Here is a 19,407-nt window from a genome sequence, read left to right on the forward strand (position 1 = left end):
CTTTCAATATCAGCCCTTTCTTTACAGCTACGATAGCAAGAAGTAAAAATCTTTCACAGGAAAGTACTTGAGACTAGAGAATGGGATTATTTGCATACAGAGCTTGTTTTTCTTTTGAACTGGCTGTATTCTGAAGTGATTTAAGATATGACTGCTTCCCTTAAAATGTTCCTGCTTACATCAGATTTCAGTAAAGCCTTGAGATGATTAAGAAAGGAATACCACATTGACTATTGGCTGGTTTCATGACCGCTTATTTATAAGCCCAAAAGGGACAAGAGAAGTCAGAACTAAAATAAACACTGCAGATGAACACCGTGAGAGTATACATTTCATAAAGACATATACAAAAAGGAGACTTTGCAGCCCCAAATATCTGCTATCTCTGAACTCAGCAGCAGCATCAGTGAGAAACACCTTGGCCAGGACCATGCCTTCATTTTCTCAGCTCTTTGGCAATATCAGCATTCTTACCACTTCTATTACCATTACTGCCACAACTACAAGAGGAAAACGCTTGGGAGGGCAGGACAGGTGAGAGAAGCAAGGCTTCCAGCTCAAGGGAATCTCTCAGCAAAATCAGAAGGGAGGTACTTGCTAATAGGTCTTTGGCAAGCTGTGCAAACCCTGCCTACCAGAAAACCTCAAGAGGTACCTGGAAAGGGTCCCAGACATGGAATTCAGCATTCCTTCAGCACTTCAGTAAGATGCTACTTTCTATTGCAGCATCCAGAAGACAGAGGAAAAAGAGATGCAGTGGGGGGCAGAAATAGTCTCTAGAGAATCAATTATCAGTCAGAAAAAATGTAGTCATATCACATAGTACAGGAACAACACCAAGGGAGGCCAGAGCAGCTGGTTATCAGAATCATCTTCACCTACTTAACCCAAAGTACTCTTGCTAGAGCTACATGACATAAAACAAGGGCTGCCTGTGCCATCATGTTTTACAAAACTGGTTTTTTTACAGCACTATGGAAGTAGCATCATTTTCTTAAGCAGAGGTACTGATGCTATGTATAACATCCAGTAAATGGATATGAGGCACACAGAGACCCTACAAGGGTCTACTAATGTACATGCCTAGATGCAAACACAAGTTAGTCCAGCCTGCAAGTATCAATAAATGCTTTTGAAACTGAAATTCTTTTTTGCACTCAAGGCTATGTTTTTCTCATCTGCTTTTCACCGCAACCAAATCTGCAAGAATCTTAATAAATAAATGGTCAACTTAATCCTGCTCTTTTAATCCTTTCCTCTAAATACAGATTTTTTTTTTTGAGCTTAAAGAGGCATTACGCCAAGGTGAGATACCTAAAAAAGCCTCCTTCAATTTCTTTGGAAAACCTGGGAATCATTGCTAAAATACATATGATCATTAGATAACCCGTAGTACACAGGATGGATACAGGGGTTTTAAGAATTCCACTAGCATTCAGACAATCTTCTAATTAATTAGGTCTAAGATAATAATGCAAGTTAGGAACACTAACTCATTCCTATTCACTTGTCAGCTATGGCTTTTAAGGTATGTTTTTACAGATATCACTTCAAGTTATACAACCTTCCCTTTCGTAATAGTTACTTTCATGTGAAAGGTGGCAGACACTGTGCAGCAGTATCAGGATGTTAGTCAATATCTGCATTCACTTTCTCACATAGATGGAGAAGAATTAGATTGCTTTATAGCCAATTGTTTTTATATGATAAAAATGTGTATGCGTTTTGAAAGAAGACATCTCTCTACATTTTTCCAGAATAACCAACTTGAAGAAAGCATTTCAACAAACTAAAGCCAAAAGACATCTAATGAAAGCAGTAAGAATGCTCCAAGTTAAATCACTCCATTCCTTTGACACTGTGCTGCTGTAAATAGCTTCTGGAAAATCTGGTTAAAATGAAGTCCAAATCTCAAGCAGTCAGGTGAAAATTAAAACACGTCTCTAGGAAACAACAAAAAAATCTTTGAGTGGTGAAAACATTTTTCAAGAAAAGAAAGCAATGAAGTTCAATGACAAAACCCACCAAGAACAGGTATAAATAACTTTTTTAAGTGCTCTAGTTTGGCATGTCAAAATAGTATGGCATTTCTTGGATACCCAAATGAGTCAGACTTCCTCTGAGAGGTAACACTCTTCACCTTCCAAAAACAAAGTCAGACTCATTGTGTTTTACTATCCCCTTTCAGAATCAGGTTTGGAAAGCAAAATCACACCTCTGATTTGGAATTTCGAGGTTTGTGGATGGGTTTGTTTACCCACAATCCCAAAGAGACAATGTATTTTTAATACAATAGAAAAACTTGAATCATTCCATACAATCCACTGATCTATCTTCTGACTACTAAAACAAATTCACATTGAGACATGAGAGTTTTGGAAGTGGTAATATTTTCAGTATTTTTGCATTGGTGCACATTTACACTCCAGTATAATCTACCATATTCATGAAACCAGATCCACCCAAAACTAAGCACTACAAAAACAATCAGGAAAAAAAAGTCAAAATTGAAGCAGCAATGTGGTATTATTTTAAGCTTCATTAACTCTCTCCACATGACAACTCCTTGGATTTATTATTGTAATGCACAAAACACAGAGCCTCTGTAGACCAGGAAAATTAAATGCTCCTAAAGGCAGCCATCACTGTCCTCCTGGCACATTTTGGGAATGGCTGGAGAGAAATTGAGGGTAACAGAACAGCAACTGGGAGAAGAAAAGCGCTGTGTACATTTTGCTGTGTACATTTTATTAGACTTCAGCAGACCTAAAGGCTCTTAAGGTGTTTCAGCACACAAGTGGGCTCTTACCCTGGATCTCCAGGTCTGTGTTTGAGCCAGACACAGCTGCTGGGTAGGCACAGCAGCAGCTCCCAGAGCAGCTCCAGGAGAAGGTGCTGATCACAGATGTTGAAAATTCAGCTACAGCTGAAGAGAAGCAGTTCTGTAGCAAGCTCTTAACAGCCCTCTGCTTTCAGTTTCTGCTCTTCCCCTTCAAAACCTCAAGGTAATTCCTTCTTCAGAAGCACTCAGCTCATGAAAGTCTGAAAGCGCTTTGATGGGCATGTGTTTCAACTTCTTTTTGCCTCCTCTGCAGGAGTAAGGAGGTATCTCTCTAGTAAAGGGCAACTGACTGTATGAGAATCTACTTCTGTCTGCCTCCAGATTTCCTGTCCACCTGGCTCAGGTGCTGTATTCCTTGGCAGAGGGCCTTAATACTCTTCCCCTTTTCTTCCTGTAGACTTGTCTTTCAGGCTACAGCAACTGCCTACCCTGATAGCAGCAGCAACTGAGTGAAGAATGAATGAAGAAAAGGTGCAGTGTAGATCTGCAATTCAGTATAGTTAGAAACAAATGAGACATTGTGCACCTTGGGTGTTTAGATGTCTGCTGTTTGAGCTGATGCACCACTTCTTTCACAGGCAGCAAGAGGGACCACACTTCCTTCAGTTCAGACAACACTTTCTACATGGATAACATACCATTCTAACTTGAATTCTTTGTTTTCAGAAAACAAACTACTGGAAAACATTTTTTTTTTGTTGTCATTTTTCTTTCTTGTTTTTTTTTTACATGTTATTCAATCTCTCATGAAATCAAGACTGTTATCTGGATGACACAGAAATATACACTGCTGAGTTATTACAACAATGACTTTACACCATCTAAAAAAAAAGAGCTGTACAACAACTTTCCAGACATCAAGTTTCTTATATCAGAGATGACAGACATTGATTGTGCAAATACCAAACCTCATTCATTGTCAAGGGAAAAAAGTTTCAAGTTAATCAGCTGCAGATTACATTCTCCTGGTTTTCTTCAGTCATTGTTCTCATATATTCATTAACATTGTTTTTATTCTCAACAAAATTTTAAAGCTACCAGAAAACCAAAACAATCAGGAAAGGGGAGGGGTGAAGACTATAGTAGTCATTAACATACACTTTTGTGCACTATAGAAAATAACATCTCTAGCTTCTATTTTTACTTTAACAGGAAAGTGGGAGACAAAAAAGTTTACTAGAGGACATCCTAAAACCTAAGTAAATCATATCCAACCATCCACTGTAAATTTTTATTATTTTAATGAGAATTCACGTGAATTTCTGTAATCAATGAATACAGCAGAAAATACCTCTAGGGTTTTTTTACAGCAGATAACCCAGTAGTGCTACAAAACTCATTGTACAGAGTTTACCATAACAATTAACAAAGTCTTAACCAGCAGTTCAACTCTGCCCAGCTACTGAATGCACCCATCTACTTTAAGATAGAGATTCTTAGAAGAAAAATAGTAAAAATTAAATATGAAAGCTACACATTTCTTACAGGACTTGTGTTTTATTTTGAGTACATGTAGAATACCTATTATGGAGAAATACCAAACTATGAAGAATCAGTATTTTTAAGTAGATGGTGCAGAGAGAAGATTTAGTCCTTTATAAACTCATCAAATAAATGCACTAGGGTTTGCACGGGGATCCTTTTGGTTCCTGTATCTGTAAGTCAGCCAAACTCCCAGAATCTGAAAATAAAAACCAAAGATATTATTAAGCAGAGAGTTTCCATCTCATCTTCTAGTTTTACAAAATTTGTTTTAAACACAAAATCATGACAAAGAATTTTCAGTGTCAGATACAAGTTTAGGATATTTTATTGTTGCTAAAATTGTACAACCACACTCCATCTTTCTTAATTAGAAAAAAGAATGCACCCTCTTTAAGAAAAATCATACCCTAGCAACAGAGAGAAAAACAAAACAAAAACCACAAAACTATGAACAACAAAAGCCAAACTCATATTCACAATGCAATAAAAAAATTTCCCATTGTTTTTATAACAAAATTTAAATTATTCTTCTCCCCTTCCCAAATGATAAATACTCATAAAGCTGCTTTTAATATAATGACAAAAAAATCCTCCAAACTGTTTCATTTTACCATTACCACTTAACTATACAGCTATTCTTGTGCATTTTCAAATCTTGTCATTCCTCCCAGCACATTCACATTATTAGCTGAGATGGCTGAGATCTGTGTGATTCCGTTTAAGCTGCTGTATGTCTCATCTTGCTGTCTTATTTACAAACCTTCTCAAAAGTGCACTAAGCAACAGGAAGAGCATTTTCACATGCTCTTCTCTGGGATTAGAAAAGGCCTACTCTCAGGATTTTTATGCTCCATTTAATAAAGCAAGTTATGCATCATCATGGTACTAAAGCAAAGAGCCAAAAGACCTTCTTAATTTTAACCTACTGTTTAAAATACAGTTCACTCTTGTGCAACTCTATCTTTGCACTACAGGTGGCACCAAAAAAAAAATCCTCAAAGACCTTATGTGTGCTAGAGTGGGGAATAGGTGGGAAGAAAAGGGAACAAGGTAAAGCAACAGCACTCTTTTAATACTGCTGGAGAATGGTAGACTTGAACAGCTAGGTTTCTCAAAAGCTTAAACTTTACAGCACCAAATTTTAATGCTGAGGTTTGTTGTCTAAATAACCAAGCTGCAAGAAAAGCCTTCCTTCTGACAGACAGGTCTGTCATCAAGGTCATAGCTTCGAAAAATTTGGCCTAATTGATTATCTGATTCCTGAGACTGCACTGAGGTTTCCTGTAATAAACCCCCTAAAAATGTGTTTCACAAAGCAAAGCTTTAAAAGTGGGGAAAAAGCACTCAATTTTCCAACCACCCACTCACCTCTGTGAAGCTGAAGAAGAGTCCTATCCCGCCAACAAATCTCAGCACCATTCCAGCATATTCTTCCATTATTGGTGCACATGGTCTACAGTGGAGATTTCTAAGACAATCCTGCAACAGATACAGAGAATTGCTTTCCATTTGCTGATGACACTTTGCAGTTTGAAAGCATCTAGTTTGCTCTAGAAGAGACTGCTACCCATGGACAAAACTAAAGCAGTTTTAAAAGACTCCAAGAGCTCAAGTGTATAAATAAATGACAGTGGAGCACAAACTTTGCAGGGTGCCCTGTAACTGTCTTTCCAGTAAGTTAAGAGCTTAGTGTAACTGTAACCACTACATTACACACCTGTTAAAATGCTGCTTGCTGTAACTATGGAAACATTTTTGAACAAACCCGGTGTGAATAAATTGGTTTTTTCCCACTTGAAAACTTACAGCGGCGCAGGTTTCATTCGGATAAAAAACTCTGAATCCACAACAATTCAGATTTCTCTCAATATCTGTTCTTGCACTGTTGGTGTTACTCCATCCCACCTCTAGAAGTTCACTCTAGAAGCCATAAGCAAATACATATTACATTAATTTTTAAACTGTTTTACATTGCAAGCCAACATACAAAATCTAGTTGATAATGTCCTAGCTAAAGCCTTCAGATCTTGATGCTTAACAAGAGAATATAAATATATTAAAAACAACTGGAGTGTCCAAAGAGGCTATGTAGCTAAAGAAAGAACACCACCTAACAGCAGCACATTCATGGGTATATTTCCTTTCCTTCCTTTGTTTTTGCTAAACCAAACAAGATCACTTGGGGACATGTGACTAATCTAGCTGGGACTGCCCAGGCTATACACAAAAAGCACCCTCACATGCAGAAACCTATTGTTTAGTCACTATGCCCTTACCCACTTCTTATGCACTAAGAACTGGTCTCCATAACACATGGAAGACTCTTTTACTTTCACATGTAACTGCCTAATGTAGTTATGACCTTTCCAGTTACACATGAACAATTCAACCATGATTACTGTATATTTCAGATAAGATTTCATCAGTTTATCTGAAATTGCTGAACACAAGATATAATCAAGATATCATGCTGCTACACCTGTGACCATAAACCTAGAAATGAAGCTTAAAAACAAATTAAATTTAAAAAAAAACGTAATTTTAGGACCCAAATGTATTCCTTTCTAGTTACCAGAGCCAAGCATTGACCAAGGTCAACTCTTTAATAAATAGGACAATGCTGATTTTCTTAAAATATGCTCTCCCCATTTTATGGAGGACTACATACAAATACATGTGCCTGTGTACATACATATTTATAGTGTTATGCTACAGATTAACTGAGAAGGCAGGAAACTTTTCTTACCTGCTGTTCCTCATTTAGTGCCAAACAGGCACAGGAGACAGAAAACTGGACAATAAAGACTAGCAGAAGAATAATCATGTACTAGAAACAATCAATAGTTAAGGATACACTCTCAAATTAATTTTGCTTTTATAACATATACACCTAATGGTATTCCTTATTTCACCAGGTAACAGTAAGTCCTCTAAAACAAAAGAACTGTGGAAGCAAATTCTGACTGGATGTGGAAAGGTGACCTAAATGATGTTCCCAGAACCCAATCATCATGTATTATCTCTTTTGGCTACTACTATACATTGGTGGTATTTCCTTGTTAGGTATTTCTTGTCTAGCAAGAAAACATTAGCAGAGAGGTCAATAAAAGGAGCTTGAGAACAAGATCTCCAGCCATCTTCTCCAGCTTTAGGGACTCGTAATTTCAATATACTTCACTTAAATAAAGTAGTAGAGAAAATACTAGTAGTAGAGAAAAATTTTCAGGATATTGCATATTCAGGTTGCTTTTTTTCAATTACAAAGTCCTGTAATTAATTACCAAAAAAAAAACTTTAGTTTAGATTAAAAATAAAAAAAGATAAAGAGTCGCTCTTGGAACGCAGCCTCACACACTTCTGGACAACTGCATCTGAAGATGGTATAAAACAAAAAGAATAAACTTTGATACAAAAGGTCATGTTTTGAAAGTTGGGGAGTACTTTCAAAATGTGGCTGCCGTGTTCAGAGGCAGATACTTCACGCAATTTAGCTGTTTGTAAAGTGGAGGTCAGTTCTTATTCACAGACCACAAAAGTTAAACATTAATAGTTCACCTACTTTAGCCCCATGCACGGCTAAGCACACAGTAAAAGGCACCTGTGACACAGTGAACTACCATAAAAAGCTCTCAAAGAATTAAAATAGTCTTATTTTTAAAAACAGATGTGAATACTTCTATCCTGAGAGCACAAACAATGGAGGGGAAAAAAGGAAACTGAAATAAAGTTAAATGGGAAGGAAGTCTACTTTGGACTGCACTTGACCAAAGTAAGATTGTGAATTTCTGTTCTGTTTCTGAAGCACCTCCCCCAGCAGTCTCAGCTGACACAGCAGGTTATTTACACAGCTCGAACCACACTGCAATCAATGCAGTACATCAGAAGGATACAAAGAATAGCAATACTTGATGATGTTTCACTGCACCGATCAATCCAACTAAGGCAATAAAGAAGAGGAAGACTCCTACTGCGATTACCACTCCAACAACTCTGAAACTAGAGATGAGGCCAAAGCCAATTCCCCATGCTGCAATTCCAATCAGCAGCAGGCTCACCAGCTGGAGGGAAGAGAAAATACAAAGTTAGACAGCATATTAAAACAGGCTCCCAAACACAGATAATTTTTTCGCATTAAAGTTGTTTTTAAAAAGGTACAATTTTTCTTTCCGGTGCAAAGAGAAGAAACACAACCCTAAACAAACCAATCCTCCCCATAATTGTATAAGTAATTTCAGTTCCAGATGTTTTAAGGCATACATATTCTTCCACACTGTCAGTGTGGAACTGTTACAACTCAAACTACCTGTAAGTCAAGCCATGTTGTACTATCAGTGACTGACTAGAGACATTAAACTGAAATCATAATGTAGTTGACAAATAAGCTAAAAGCCATCAGCTTTAATTCAGAGTGGAGTAAGAAAATGTCATGTTTTGTGAAACTGCGGCAGTATATTTAAAGAAAATAGAATATAGAGCTGCACAGCTCTGAATGTGTAAAAAAGGGCACTTTGCCAAACTACTGTAATCAGCTGTATTAATTCATTAAAGAAGTTTCTGCATACTTGATAATGTAACACAACAGTTAAAATGGTGACAAAAAAATACATTTCAGATCTGAATTTCAAGGACTTTAAACAGTAAAAGAATAAAGGTATCCTGTCTCCTCAGCATATTTTTTCAAGAAAATGGGTCTACTATTAAGTGAATCCTATTTCAATACACAAAACACTTATGCTGTTTCCTTCCTTTTAAACGTGGTATTCAGGGAAGGCAGGCAGGAATCTGTCCCAGTTACTTCACAGAGATTTATTGTTTATATAGGCAGGAAGCTCCAGCCTTTCCTGTTTCCACACCAAAAAAACACAACCCCAAGAAAAAAGAAATTCCAACATGAAAAGCTGCAGAGAAATCTGTAATGAAGTCCAGCAGGAGGGAAGCAGCAGACAAAGCCAATCCAGATGTCCAAGGCACAAGATGCCCAAGACTCTCTAGTTTGAAACAGACCTATGTGTAACATTGCTCATTACATTCTCTGTTAAATGACACCAATTCAACGTGCAAGTGTTAAATTTCCAAAACTCTGATCTCACCAAAAAATACTCGGCTTTATAGCTATTTTAAAAAAATCCAAAGCAATTATATAAAACAGCAGGCACTTAGTCTAGTTCAACGTCTTGCCTTCGCTCAACAACAGGTATAGAGCAAGCACTTACACTTGCTCACCATTTCCATTCAAAAAAGGCACATTCTCATGAAGCACATTTTACTGCTTACCAGAGGCACGAAGACTTAAAAAAAAAAAAAAAAAGGTAATTTCCAACTTATCACTTTAGTATACTTACCCTACATATGGGAATTCTTGTTGGTATTAATGCCAAATACACCTGTGTATTTTTTCCATTTAAGTACATTTTAGAGAACTACCTATGTAATGCAGCTTTTGAAACATGGAAATCTAAGATAACATCAAGAAAGCTAGTAAAACAACTAGAGATGCACATCAAGATCTAAACACAGCAAGTGGATTTTTTTTGTGTTCACACAGGAATACATTTCAAAAAACATTTTACCAAAAGCCAGTTATCCACACAAGAAATTCAAGAGCTCACACAAACAAAAGCAGGATATTTGTTATACCTACATTTCTCTCTTAACACATAAAGATACAAAAACCAATATAAAATTCAAAGGAATTGTTCAGTACTAGCAGAGTTTAGGATGATTTCACATTTGTCTTTGTTTCTCTTAAACAAAAAGCCTAAATTACCACATTTATTTAAAACAAAAAACAGGCCAAGGTGTCATGAATCAAAACTACAGAGAGAACTGAAGAAAAAAATAAAATAAGACACCTTGGCTCTTACACAGACAAATTTTCTGAATCCATGCTGCACAAGGCTATAAATTTCCTGATACCAGTACATTAAAAATTAGCCTGGCTAATCAGACAGTTTATTGCAAGACCTACCTTTTCTGATCTATGCCCACTCACTTTTTTTTTCACTGTCTCATTCCACTGGAAAGATTTATTTTTCCATGTAAGTACCAGAAGCAAGTAACTAAAGAAACAGCCCAATGTCCAATCAAAAAGTGCTTTCTGATTTCCCATGCTCTGCATCAGCTTCCAAATACTGAACTCACACTTCCACTACATAGGTCTTTAAAAAAAATCTCACAAGCAACGACAAAGGTCAATTTATTTCACAAAGAAAAGCAGATGAAACTTTGTTCCTAATAGTTTTCACCAATACTTTTGTGTCTGAGGGCAAATCTTTCACCATTCTGCCTCCAGGATACCAAATTATGTGTTTGCTCAGCTCTTTGCTCATTTTAGAAGAGGTCCAAAAGCATTAGATGAAATTATTTTGTTCTTAAAATACTGAAATCAAAACAAGAGACAAAATCTGTGCCTCTAAGACCTCCTGGATAAACACAGTCTGTGAAATGCAGGGTACCAGTTGCTTCTTGATGCCATTACTGATCTCATCTTGCATTAATCTGATGATACATGCATAAAATTAGCTACATGACACCAGAACTGCCCTTACATCCTGGCACAAAAAGCTTTTCTGGTAGAAACAGCCACATTTTGCATCTAGAAAAGGTCTGGTTTTCAATAAAGTGGGGGGGAAAGCCTCTCTGGATTTTAAACCCATTATTGAACAATTCAAGTTTTAGAGCTATCGATCTCATTTTCAACTGTTACCTCCATAATACCAAGGCTCTATTTTCCTTGACAAAGTTAGGAATTGTCCAATTCCTTAAAACATCTGGAAATTCAGTGTGATCACAGATCCATGCTACTGGGTTCTGGCTGACAAACTATATGCAAATACTGCATCCAGTCAGGCAGATCCATGATGTGGATCAAAATCATTACTGGCCACTCCTTTCCTGCCACTTGAAATTGTGGAAAATTGACTGTTTCAAAACTGAAATGGAGACTACATATTTACTAATCACCCTAGAAACTGATTTAGTGTTAAGTTTCTGTCTCCTCCACATGTTTCATGAAAGATGAAATTATGGTTGTTCCTTCATATTCAGGTTTGGCATAGACTATCTGAATGAGAGGAAAAACTTTATATAGTTTTTTAGTGCCATAATGCAAAAATCTAAAGTAAAAGCACACTACACTCTTTTGCTTTGAGGAGTTTTTTTAAGTCTGTAAAACAATGCAAGGCTCACAGTGTTATGTACTGTTTAGCCACTAGAAATAATGACTCAACAGCACTTATTCCAGTGTTTTGAGATGAAAGGATTTGAATGCAATATATCTAAAATTGAAGCTGCTATGGCTTTATAGTACAGTGTACTTGAAACAAAATTAGTGACCCTAACCACTTCAAATGAGTAACATGCACATTCTAAACATACAAGCTTTACCTACATGCAAAAAGGCCAAGTATTTGTTCAATGAAGGAAGGAGGACCCTCTATGGAGCTTCTGAATGTCACATTTTATTTAACTGAGACCACATTTCATGGCAGCAGAAGCCTCCCAAAGTAAACAGTGCCATCCTTGGAAGACTGAATTATCTGTGAAACGTCATTTTACCTACATGAATTTACTTACACAAAGCTAGCTTTGGTTAGCAACACTTAAAATATCTGCTTGATGTATTTACCAGAAATATCTGAAATCACAGACCAGTTTTTAGTGATTAGGACTAATTCAGTTTACCACAGGAAGGCTGGAGAAATGGCCTGTTAAGACTGAGCAGCCACAGGCCAGACTGCTGAAGTTGAAGAGCAGCAACTGATGGCCCAGCATCCGGCTGGCAGCAGGTAAGCACCACCACAAAGGCTGGAGCCAATACCACGCAGTATCTTCATCAACGACCTGAATATAACACAGAATGAATTCTCCAAAAACATGTGGATGATACTAAACAATGAGGAGTGGTTGACTCTCCAAAAAGAGATTTAGCTCAGATACACCTTGATAAACTTGAGGAATAAGCCAACCTCAGGAACCTTGCAAAGTGAAAAATTGTGCTCCTGGGTGCTCCAGTGGAGTCTGGGATCAGACCAGTTGAACAACAGCCTTAATGAGACAGATCTGGAGATCAGATCTGGAGATCAGATTGTTTGTCAGGTTGAACACAAGCCAGGAGTCAGCTCTCACTGCAAACAGGGAAACCAAGAAGAGTGCAATCCAAGGAAACACAATGCTGGTGAGACTGAAGCTCAAATACTGTGTTCTATTTCAAGTCCCCCAGGCAGAAAAGGAATTTGAGAACCTGGCAGGAGTCAGTAAAATGGCATGGAGCCTTGATAATGAGAGGTGTGAGAAGAGGGGATGGAGCTGGGTTTCTTTAGTATGACAAAGAGGCTGCCTGGGGTAATCACATACTAACTAAAGCTGAAGACACATCATACAAACATGGAAGCAAACTCTTCTGGGTATCCTAAGTAACAGCTTGGGAGGTTCAGACTGGACATTAGAAAACACACCTGCAAGGTGGTTTGGGGATGATCTTTCTTCTCAGGGGTGTTCAAGACTCCACAGGCTAAGCCACAGACAATAAGCTACTGTTACTCATAATCCTGATCAGGGGCCTGGACTGAAGAGCCCCAAAAATGCCTTCCAACCAACACTGCCACACACCACAGCCAGCACTTTGACCACGCCACTCTCCCCAAAATCCCCAGGTGGATTTTAGCACTGACCAAGGACTATCTTCTCCATCAGTTCAAACCCTAGCTACCTTACTTAAAGGCATACACACAAATATAGGTTTAGCATAATTCAATATATAAACTAGTAATTTTGAAATTAAGTAAATGCTTTACCAGAACAAACCTTTAGGTAGCACAAATTCTAGGTGAAGATCAGTGGTTTTCCCTATGAGATTAGAGTATTTCTACTTTGGAGTAAAACAAATGGAAAAAAAATTCAAGCATATTGTCAGTAGACAAAACATTATTCCAATGTCAGTATCTGTATATGGAAAATTTTAGGGAAGACTGAAATTCAAGATCAGTGGAAGAGATCAGACTCCAGCTTAGGCAACTTCCCTTTTTTTAATACACATACATACACATATTTGAACTTTAGAGCTGTTCCAAATATAACAGTTTCCCTAACAAATCTCCAAATTTGCTCTCTTCTTTAAATCCAAGTTCTCCTGTGCACACAGCTGCTCATTTCCCTCCTTCCTGTACTGGAAAAAACATATTTCTTTCCACCAGTGCTCCTGCTGTACTTATGTGCAATTTTATAGTCCGCATTACAAAAAAGAAACAAAGATACTGACAGACTATTTCTCTATACAATGCCATGAGAAACAATTCAAATGCTGAAACCACTTCCTCCTTCCTACAACAACAAAGCACCAGCAAATCTGCTGTCTTGACTAACTGGCAACTTTTTGGTATTTCAACTAGTTTGGACTGCTGGCTAGGAAGGAAGTCATATGCAGAAGCTGGTATTCCCCCTGCTTCCTTACCGCCTCAGTGCTAACTGGAGTTGGTAAAAACCACATTTCAGAATTTAAATTTTACGAACTACTGACTCACCATTCCTAGGTAAAGAGATTATATATCATTTATTCTCGTATCAGCAAGGGAAATATTTACAGAGTAGCTGTCAAAGGGAGTATGGAACAGGAACTAAAACCAGAGAGATTACACAAATGATGAAATACATCCTTCCTAACCTCTCTCCCCACATACAAATTCATATTCTATTACTTTAAAGGGTGCTTTAAAATTTAAATGCCAAATGACATATATACTTAAACTAGAGGTTTCTACTACTCTCCCCTTCCACTTGGGCAACCATTTCTGCACAGCCACAGAGAATCTAGAAGACAATTCTGATTCCTGGCACTTAACTTAAAAATACTACGTTAAAACAACAGGCAGTGCATAGTGGTGTAACCATAACCTTTAGCAAGTTAAAATGAAGCTAAAGTGGTTTCTATCACAGCTGTAAGCTACTCAACCTGTAAGCAACTTTATTTCCTTACAGTACTACTTCAGCTCTACTGGGAACAAAGGAAAGCTCTGGATACCACCAAAGAACTTCTAACAGAAAGCAAAATCTTCCACCTTTATGAGACTTACTTAAATGAAGAGTGATCAACAGTCTGATTACTGAACAGCCTTGAGACACATAGTGTGCAACAAGCAATTTATGTGAAAGGCAGCATTCCTGGCTCCTATCACTTTTAGGCCTTGTAAAGAGTTATTCACTTTACTGGTCATGTAACAAACTATTTACACACTAAAATGTCAGTTAGATTTAACCCCTGCTTAATACCCTCTGGTCTTTGGAAATGGAAGCTTTCTGCTGTGCAGCAGAACAGTAATGTTCTAAAATGTTTACTTTTACTTGTGTGTTTGTTCATTGTTTTTTAAGGGGTTACAAAATGTTTTCATAGAGCCTGGTGAGCCCACAGATCCTTCTTCCACACATCATATCTCCTTCAACACAAAACCAGGAGTACAAAACCCCACAACTAATGATATAAGCTACAAGGCTTCTACAGGGCATTCAAAGGGGCTCTCAGTAATTGTGATGATTTTAAAGTGCCTACCTATACCACCAGGATGGCTGAAAAGACCAGCAGTGTCAAAACACATCATATTCCACATACCCTCCTCCTCTGTCCTCTCTCATTCTCCTCTTTCCCTAAGGACAGGCTGCCTTCTAAGCTCCACATGCCACTGCACACTCTGCACAGGACAATGAAAAACCAAAACCCTCTCCTGGCTGGTCTGTGGACCCAGCACATGTCTTGATTCTGACCCACCACCACAGACTGCTGTCACTTCGGCTATAAACTGACACACAGCATAGCCAAAGGCCTTTCCAAGCCCTGGAAAAACATCTTTCAATTTCTATCTGTATTTTTGCTGGGTTCTTGTGTGCTCTCAAGCGTGAGCATAGAAGCCTTCCCAAAATGCCAATGAAAACAAAAAGGCCACAAGACTGACATGACCAACATTAGCTTCCTTGACCAACACCTGGGACCTATTATACCACGTTTATTTACACGTCAAGACTAGACAGCCCAGCTTACACTGCCATCTTCAAACTGCTCCTGAGAACAACAGAAATGGCTCCAAGGCAACCTGTCCCATTTGCTGAGCATCCAGGCATGGCAATGAGGGAGACCAGCACAGAACAGGCTGGTGCTGGGGCAAACTGTGGATGCTGCACACCTAAACAATGACCAGAGCCTGTCAGACAGGGCAAGCAGCGGGTATTTTATCCTGTTTATCTTACAGCTGAAAACAAACTTAGGACAAACCAAAATGGAGCTGCATTCAGAGACTGCAGGTTCACTAATCAATGTGAAAGAAACTGCCACCTGAGGCAAGAACTGTGCTTCTCTAACTCCTGTCTGCTTGTACCTGGCTCTGTGTAGCCACTATGCCAGTCAGGAAACATCAGAGAACACAAAGACATGTTCCCTTTCCTGAGGAAAATCCAGATGTTCACCCTGCCTTGGGCACTAAGTTTACCCTATGCAGCAAAAAGATGAAGCAGACAGATTTGCATGGAAGATGATCCTGATTCCTCTGCATCAGGAACTCTGAAAGTAAGACAAACATTATTATAAAATACCTTAGTAATTAAAAACCCTCTCAAAATCTTCAAGGCCATGTTGGATGAGGCTTTGAACAACATGGTCTAGCGGTAGGTGTCCCTGTCCATGGCAGATGGGTTGGATTATCAAGATTTTGAAGGTCCCTTCCAACTCAAATCATTCTATGATACCAAGCACATACTGTCCAAATCTGAGAATTTCTATACTTATCTTTGCATATTTCCATAATACAGGGAAATCAAGTTTGATAAAGAGGGCAGAAAGCCCAAATGCAACTTCAATAATTAAAGCACTCAGAGAACAAGAGACAGTGATAGGAAAAACAAAACAAACAAGCCCAAAAACTCTTTCAAACACAATGCTTTGAAAATGGATGCCAAAACTACTTAATAGGCAATCAAAAAAGAGGTTCAGAGAATGATATAATATAAAAAGCGAATTATTTTGATATGGTACTTTCTAGTGTTACAAGCAAATGTGGATGCTTTTATGGAATAAGCTTTGTGCTACTAAAAAAATACACACTTCTAATGGAAAAGATACTGTATGGTTTAATTGAATGAAATGGCTGTTCTAAGTGTAAGAAAACATAAAGCCTGCTCATCAAAATGTGAGATGTTTACATACTGACAACAAACATTTCATGTTTTCTGCTGCAGCAATAATTAAGTAGCTGCTTGGGTGACAAAACCAGCACACACCACTCAAATGAACTCTAAGTAGTGTTTTTTTTTTATTTGAATATTTAATCTTGTGGCTCACCTACCACTTCAACCCTTCACCACTAGTTAGGAACTTCCCCTTCCTCTCCGAAAATCAGATACGAACAAAGATATCGACTGTTGGTACTTCAACACAAACATTGAAGACTTCCTTGGAAGCTTAAGTTTTAAGTTACAAAGACACCCCTGAATTTGGATTAATTCTGTGAACAGGCACTTTAAACAGTTTGTACAGATCTGCCATTTGATGGGAAATGAAAATATGACTGACTAAATAAAAACTAAATAGGCCAGATAGCCAAAATTAGTATTTTAAAGGTTCTTGTATTCAGTTCTTCCATGTAGGGCTTTATTCTGACAATATACATCATGTACTCAGAGTCAATAAATAGTCTCAATTGTTTTTTTCTACTCTTCCTCTACCCATAAGGAACCATACTGAAGTCAGCAAGACTCAGCATAGATGCCAGAATTACTCATATAAAATAGATTGAAAAACAGAATCAGGGCCTAAGGACCCTAACTTACTCAGGAGAAGAACCAAAAGTCATCGGCAAAGGAACTTCTGAAAAGACGATTAAGTGAGCAGTTTGGTTGGTGGAATTCAGGTTTCTTGCCTTAAACCAGTAACTGATTTATTACTGCCAGGACATATATTTTTCTTGGTGTACTACTACAAAAAATCAAAAAAGGCAGTACTAAAAAAAATTAAAAATACATTACACTCCAATATTTTATCTAGAGTGTTTTAACGAAAGGCAGAATGTAAATTGAAACCTCCAATTTACAGTTTTCAAGGTGAATTCATGTCATACAGACAAATCAGTGCTGGATACAAAAACATCCAAGAAGTGTCACCTATCCCTTCTTACCACCACTACTCCCTTCTCACAATTTTTTAGCGAATCAACACTATTTCCAAGAGACAATCATTATGTTATTGCTCTGATTGTCTTCTGTATTTTTTTCTCCAGCTGGGAAAAAATAAGTCCATCATTCACTGTGCTGCTTCAACCCTTTATTTCAGGTTTCTGTCTAACCAAGGAACAGAGAAGCCCACACACTTTACAACTCTACCAGGCCAAGTAAGCACTTTAAGTGTTATTTCCCCAACTAGGAATTTAAAAGCATTAAGTCTTGTAACTTGTTTTATTAATAAACAATACTAGCAATAACAATTGGACATTCTTGTAACTATGATTTAAAGACATCATTCCTTCCCTTCAGCAGAAACAGATGTTTTGTATAGGTCAAGTGACAAAAGACAGAGGGACACCCACAAAGTAAAGTCTACTCAAGCAGACATCACAGCAGAGATTAAAGTGGTAAATACACTGTACAGCTACCACAGATAGAACTACAGAAGTCCGAAAGTTCAACCCACCCTTGCTAAGGCCAGATAAGCCCAAAAGACCTACCACACTCATTACACCTGGTTAATATATGGCTATATGACTGTAGAATTAATGATGCAGTCATTAGAAAAAAAAAAACACCTGCTGTCCACATGACATTACAGTATTACTTGTGCATCCATCTGAGAATGATCCAGATTTCTCTCACTCTTCTGTCACTTGAGGAATAATAGCAATAATAACAAAAGAAGTGCTGTATTAACTGAAAAGCAAAATTGGGATGGGATAATGCACCTATAACCCATCTTCTGGCACAGGAAAATCTCATGAAAAGTTGACCACAATGATCTTCTGGGGACCCTTTCAAACCTCAACTATTTTATGATTCTAACTTAGCTCCATCATGACACTCTACATCCATTAAACTTACCTTCAACTACACATACCTAATATCTATCTGCTCCCCTCTGTTCTGGCTGGGTGCAGCCCAACAACATGAGGCATCACAGGGATCCAAGCTAACTTTCACAGTGGGTAGGCTGGGCTGCCTAAGCATGCTCCAGACTTTTTCAGGGATGTATTTCACTCCTCAAGTTCCTCCAAGGATGAAGACCAAGTAATAATGCAGCCTCTCCTACATAAATGTTTCTCTTCTGCTCTTTCCTGAGGAAAGGGAGGGTTGGGTCACCTTGCACACCCAAGAACATCAACCACCTCTCGATTCAGCACATTCCTTTGCGCTCCATCAGGTCCAGTTACTGCCAGGTACTGTTTGTTCTGATGAACAGTGTTGACCTGCTTGTTCTCCAGTCTTGTTCTCAGCCCAGATCGGGCATTGCTTTCGGAAAAGCACAGGTACCACTGTCCAAAAGCACTGGCTGACCCCAATTTCAGTCTGCTGAAAGTCACTGCCAAGCACAGTTCTTAAACTTGAAACATTAGAGGACATTCTACCTCTCCAGACGTGCTGTGAGAGGAAGCCATTACACTTACTCCCGTTTCTTGTTATTTCTGAGCCCTTTAAAAATAGATATCGAGAAAAAAATTCCTGTAGCTACACCACAATTGGAGATTTTTTTCTTCTCTGTTGAAAACAGGTCCTCCAACACTCTAGAACAGAACCAGGCACCTGCCTGCAGCTCCCCAGCAAAATCATTTATTTCAGTTTAACATCCTACTTTTTTCCCCCTCCTCACGTATCTTCCCACCACCGCAGGCAGCCCGACTTGTAACTCCCAGGTTTATCCCAGGAACACCGCGGGTGCCTCGTCACTGACCCAACTGCACTCCTTTGGGCGCTGATGCTTGGCTGAGGAACAACAAAACAAACCCTTCCCTGCTTCACGCCTGGATTGGTGCAGCGCCCTTTGCAGACGGAGAAAAAGGGCACCGGCGGGCCGGGCACCGGCGGGCCGGGCCCCGGGGCCGCTCCCTGCAGGAGAC

The 19,407-nt window shown here is 38.5% G+C and overlaps 1 protein-coding gene across 1 annotated transcript in view; it reads right to left on the minus strand.

Moving 5' to 3' along the window:
- Positions 1-2,372: 2,372 nt before the first annotated feature.
- TSPAN13 (tetraspanin 13) overlaps positions 2,373-19,407 on the minus strand; it is a 17,885-nt gene continuing 850 nt past the window's right edge. The window contains exons 2-7 of the mRNA XM_005418544.2: positions 19,242-19,396; positions 8,218-8,385; positions 7,074-7,154; positions 6,134-6,247; positions 5,696-5,806; positions 2,373-4,523 (exon numbers count right to left, since the gene is read on the minus strand). Coding sequence (XP_005418601.2) covers positions 4,449-4,523; positions 5,696-5,806; positions 6,134-6,247; positions 7,074-7,154; positions 8,218-8,385; positions 19,242-19,396 — 704 coding nt within the window. The 3' untranslated portion in view covers positions 2,373-4,448. The remainder of the gene's footprint in view (positions 4,524-5,695; positions 5,807-6,133; positions 6,248-7,073; positions 7,155-8,217; positions 8,386-19,241; positions 19,397-19,407) is intronic.

This window comes from Geospiza fortis, unplaced genomic scaffold, assembly GCF_000277835.1.
Source record: "Geospiza fortis unplaced genomic scaffold, GeoFor_1.0 scaffold138, whole genome shotgun sequence".
NCBI classification, from domain to species: domain Eukaryota; kingdom Metazoa; phylum Chordata; class Aves; order Passeriformes; family Thraupidae; genus Geospiza; species Geospiza fortis.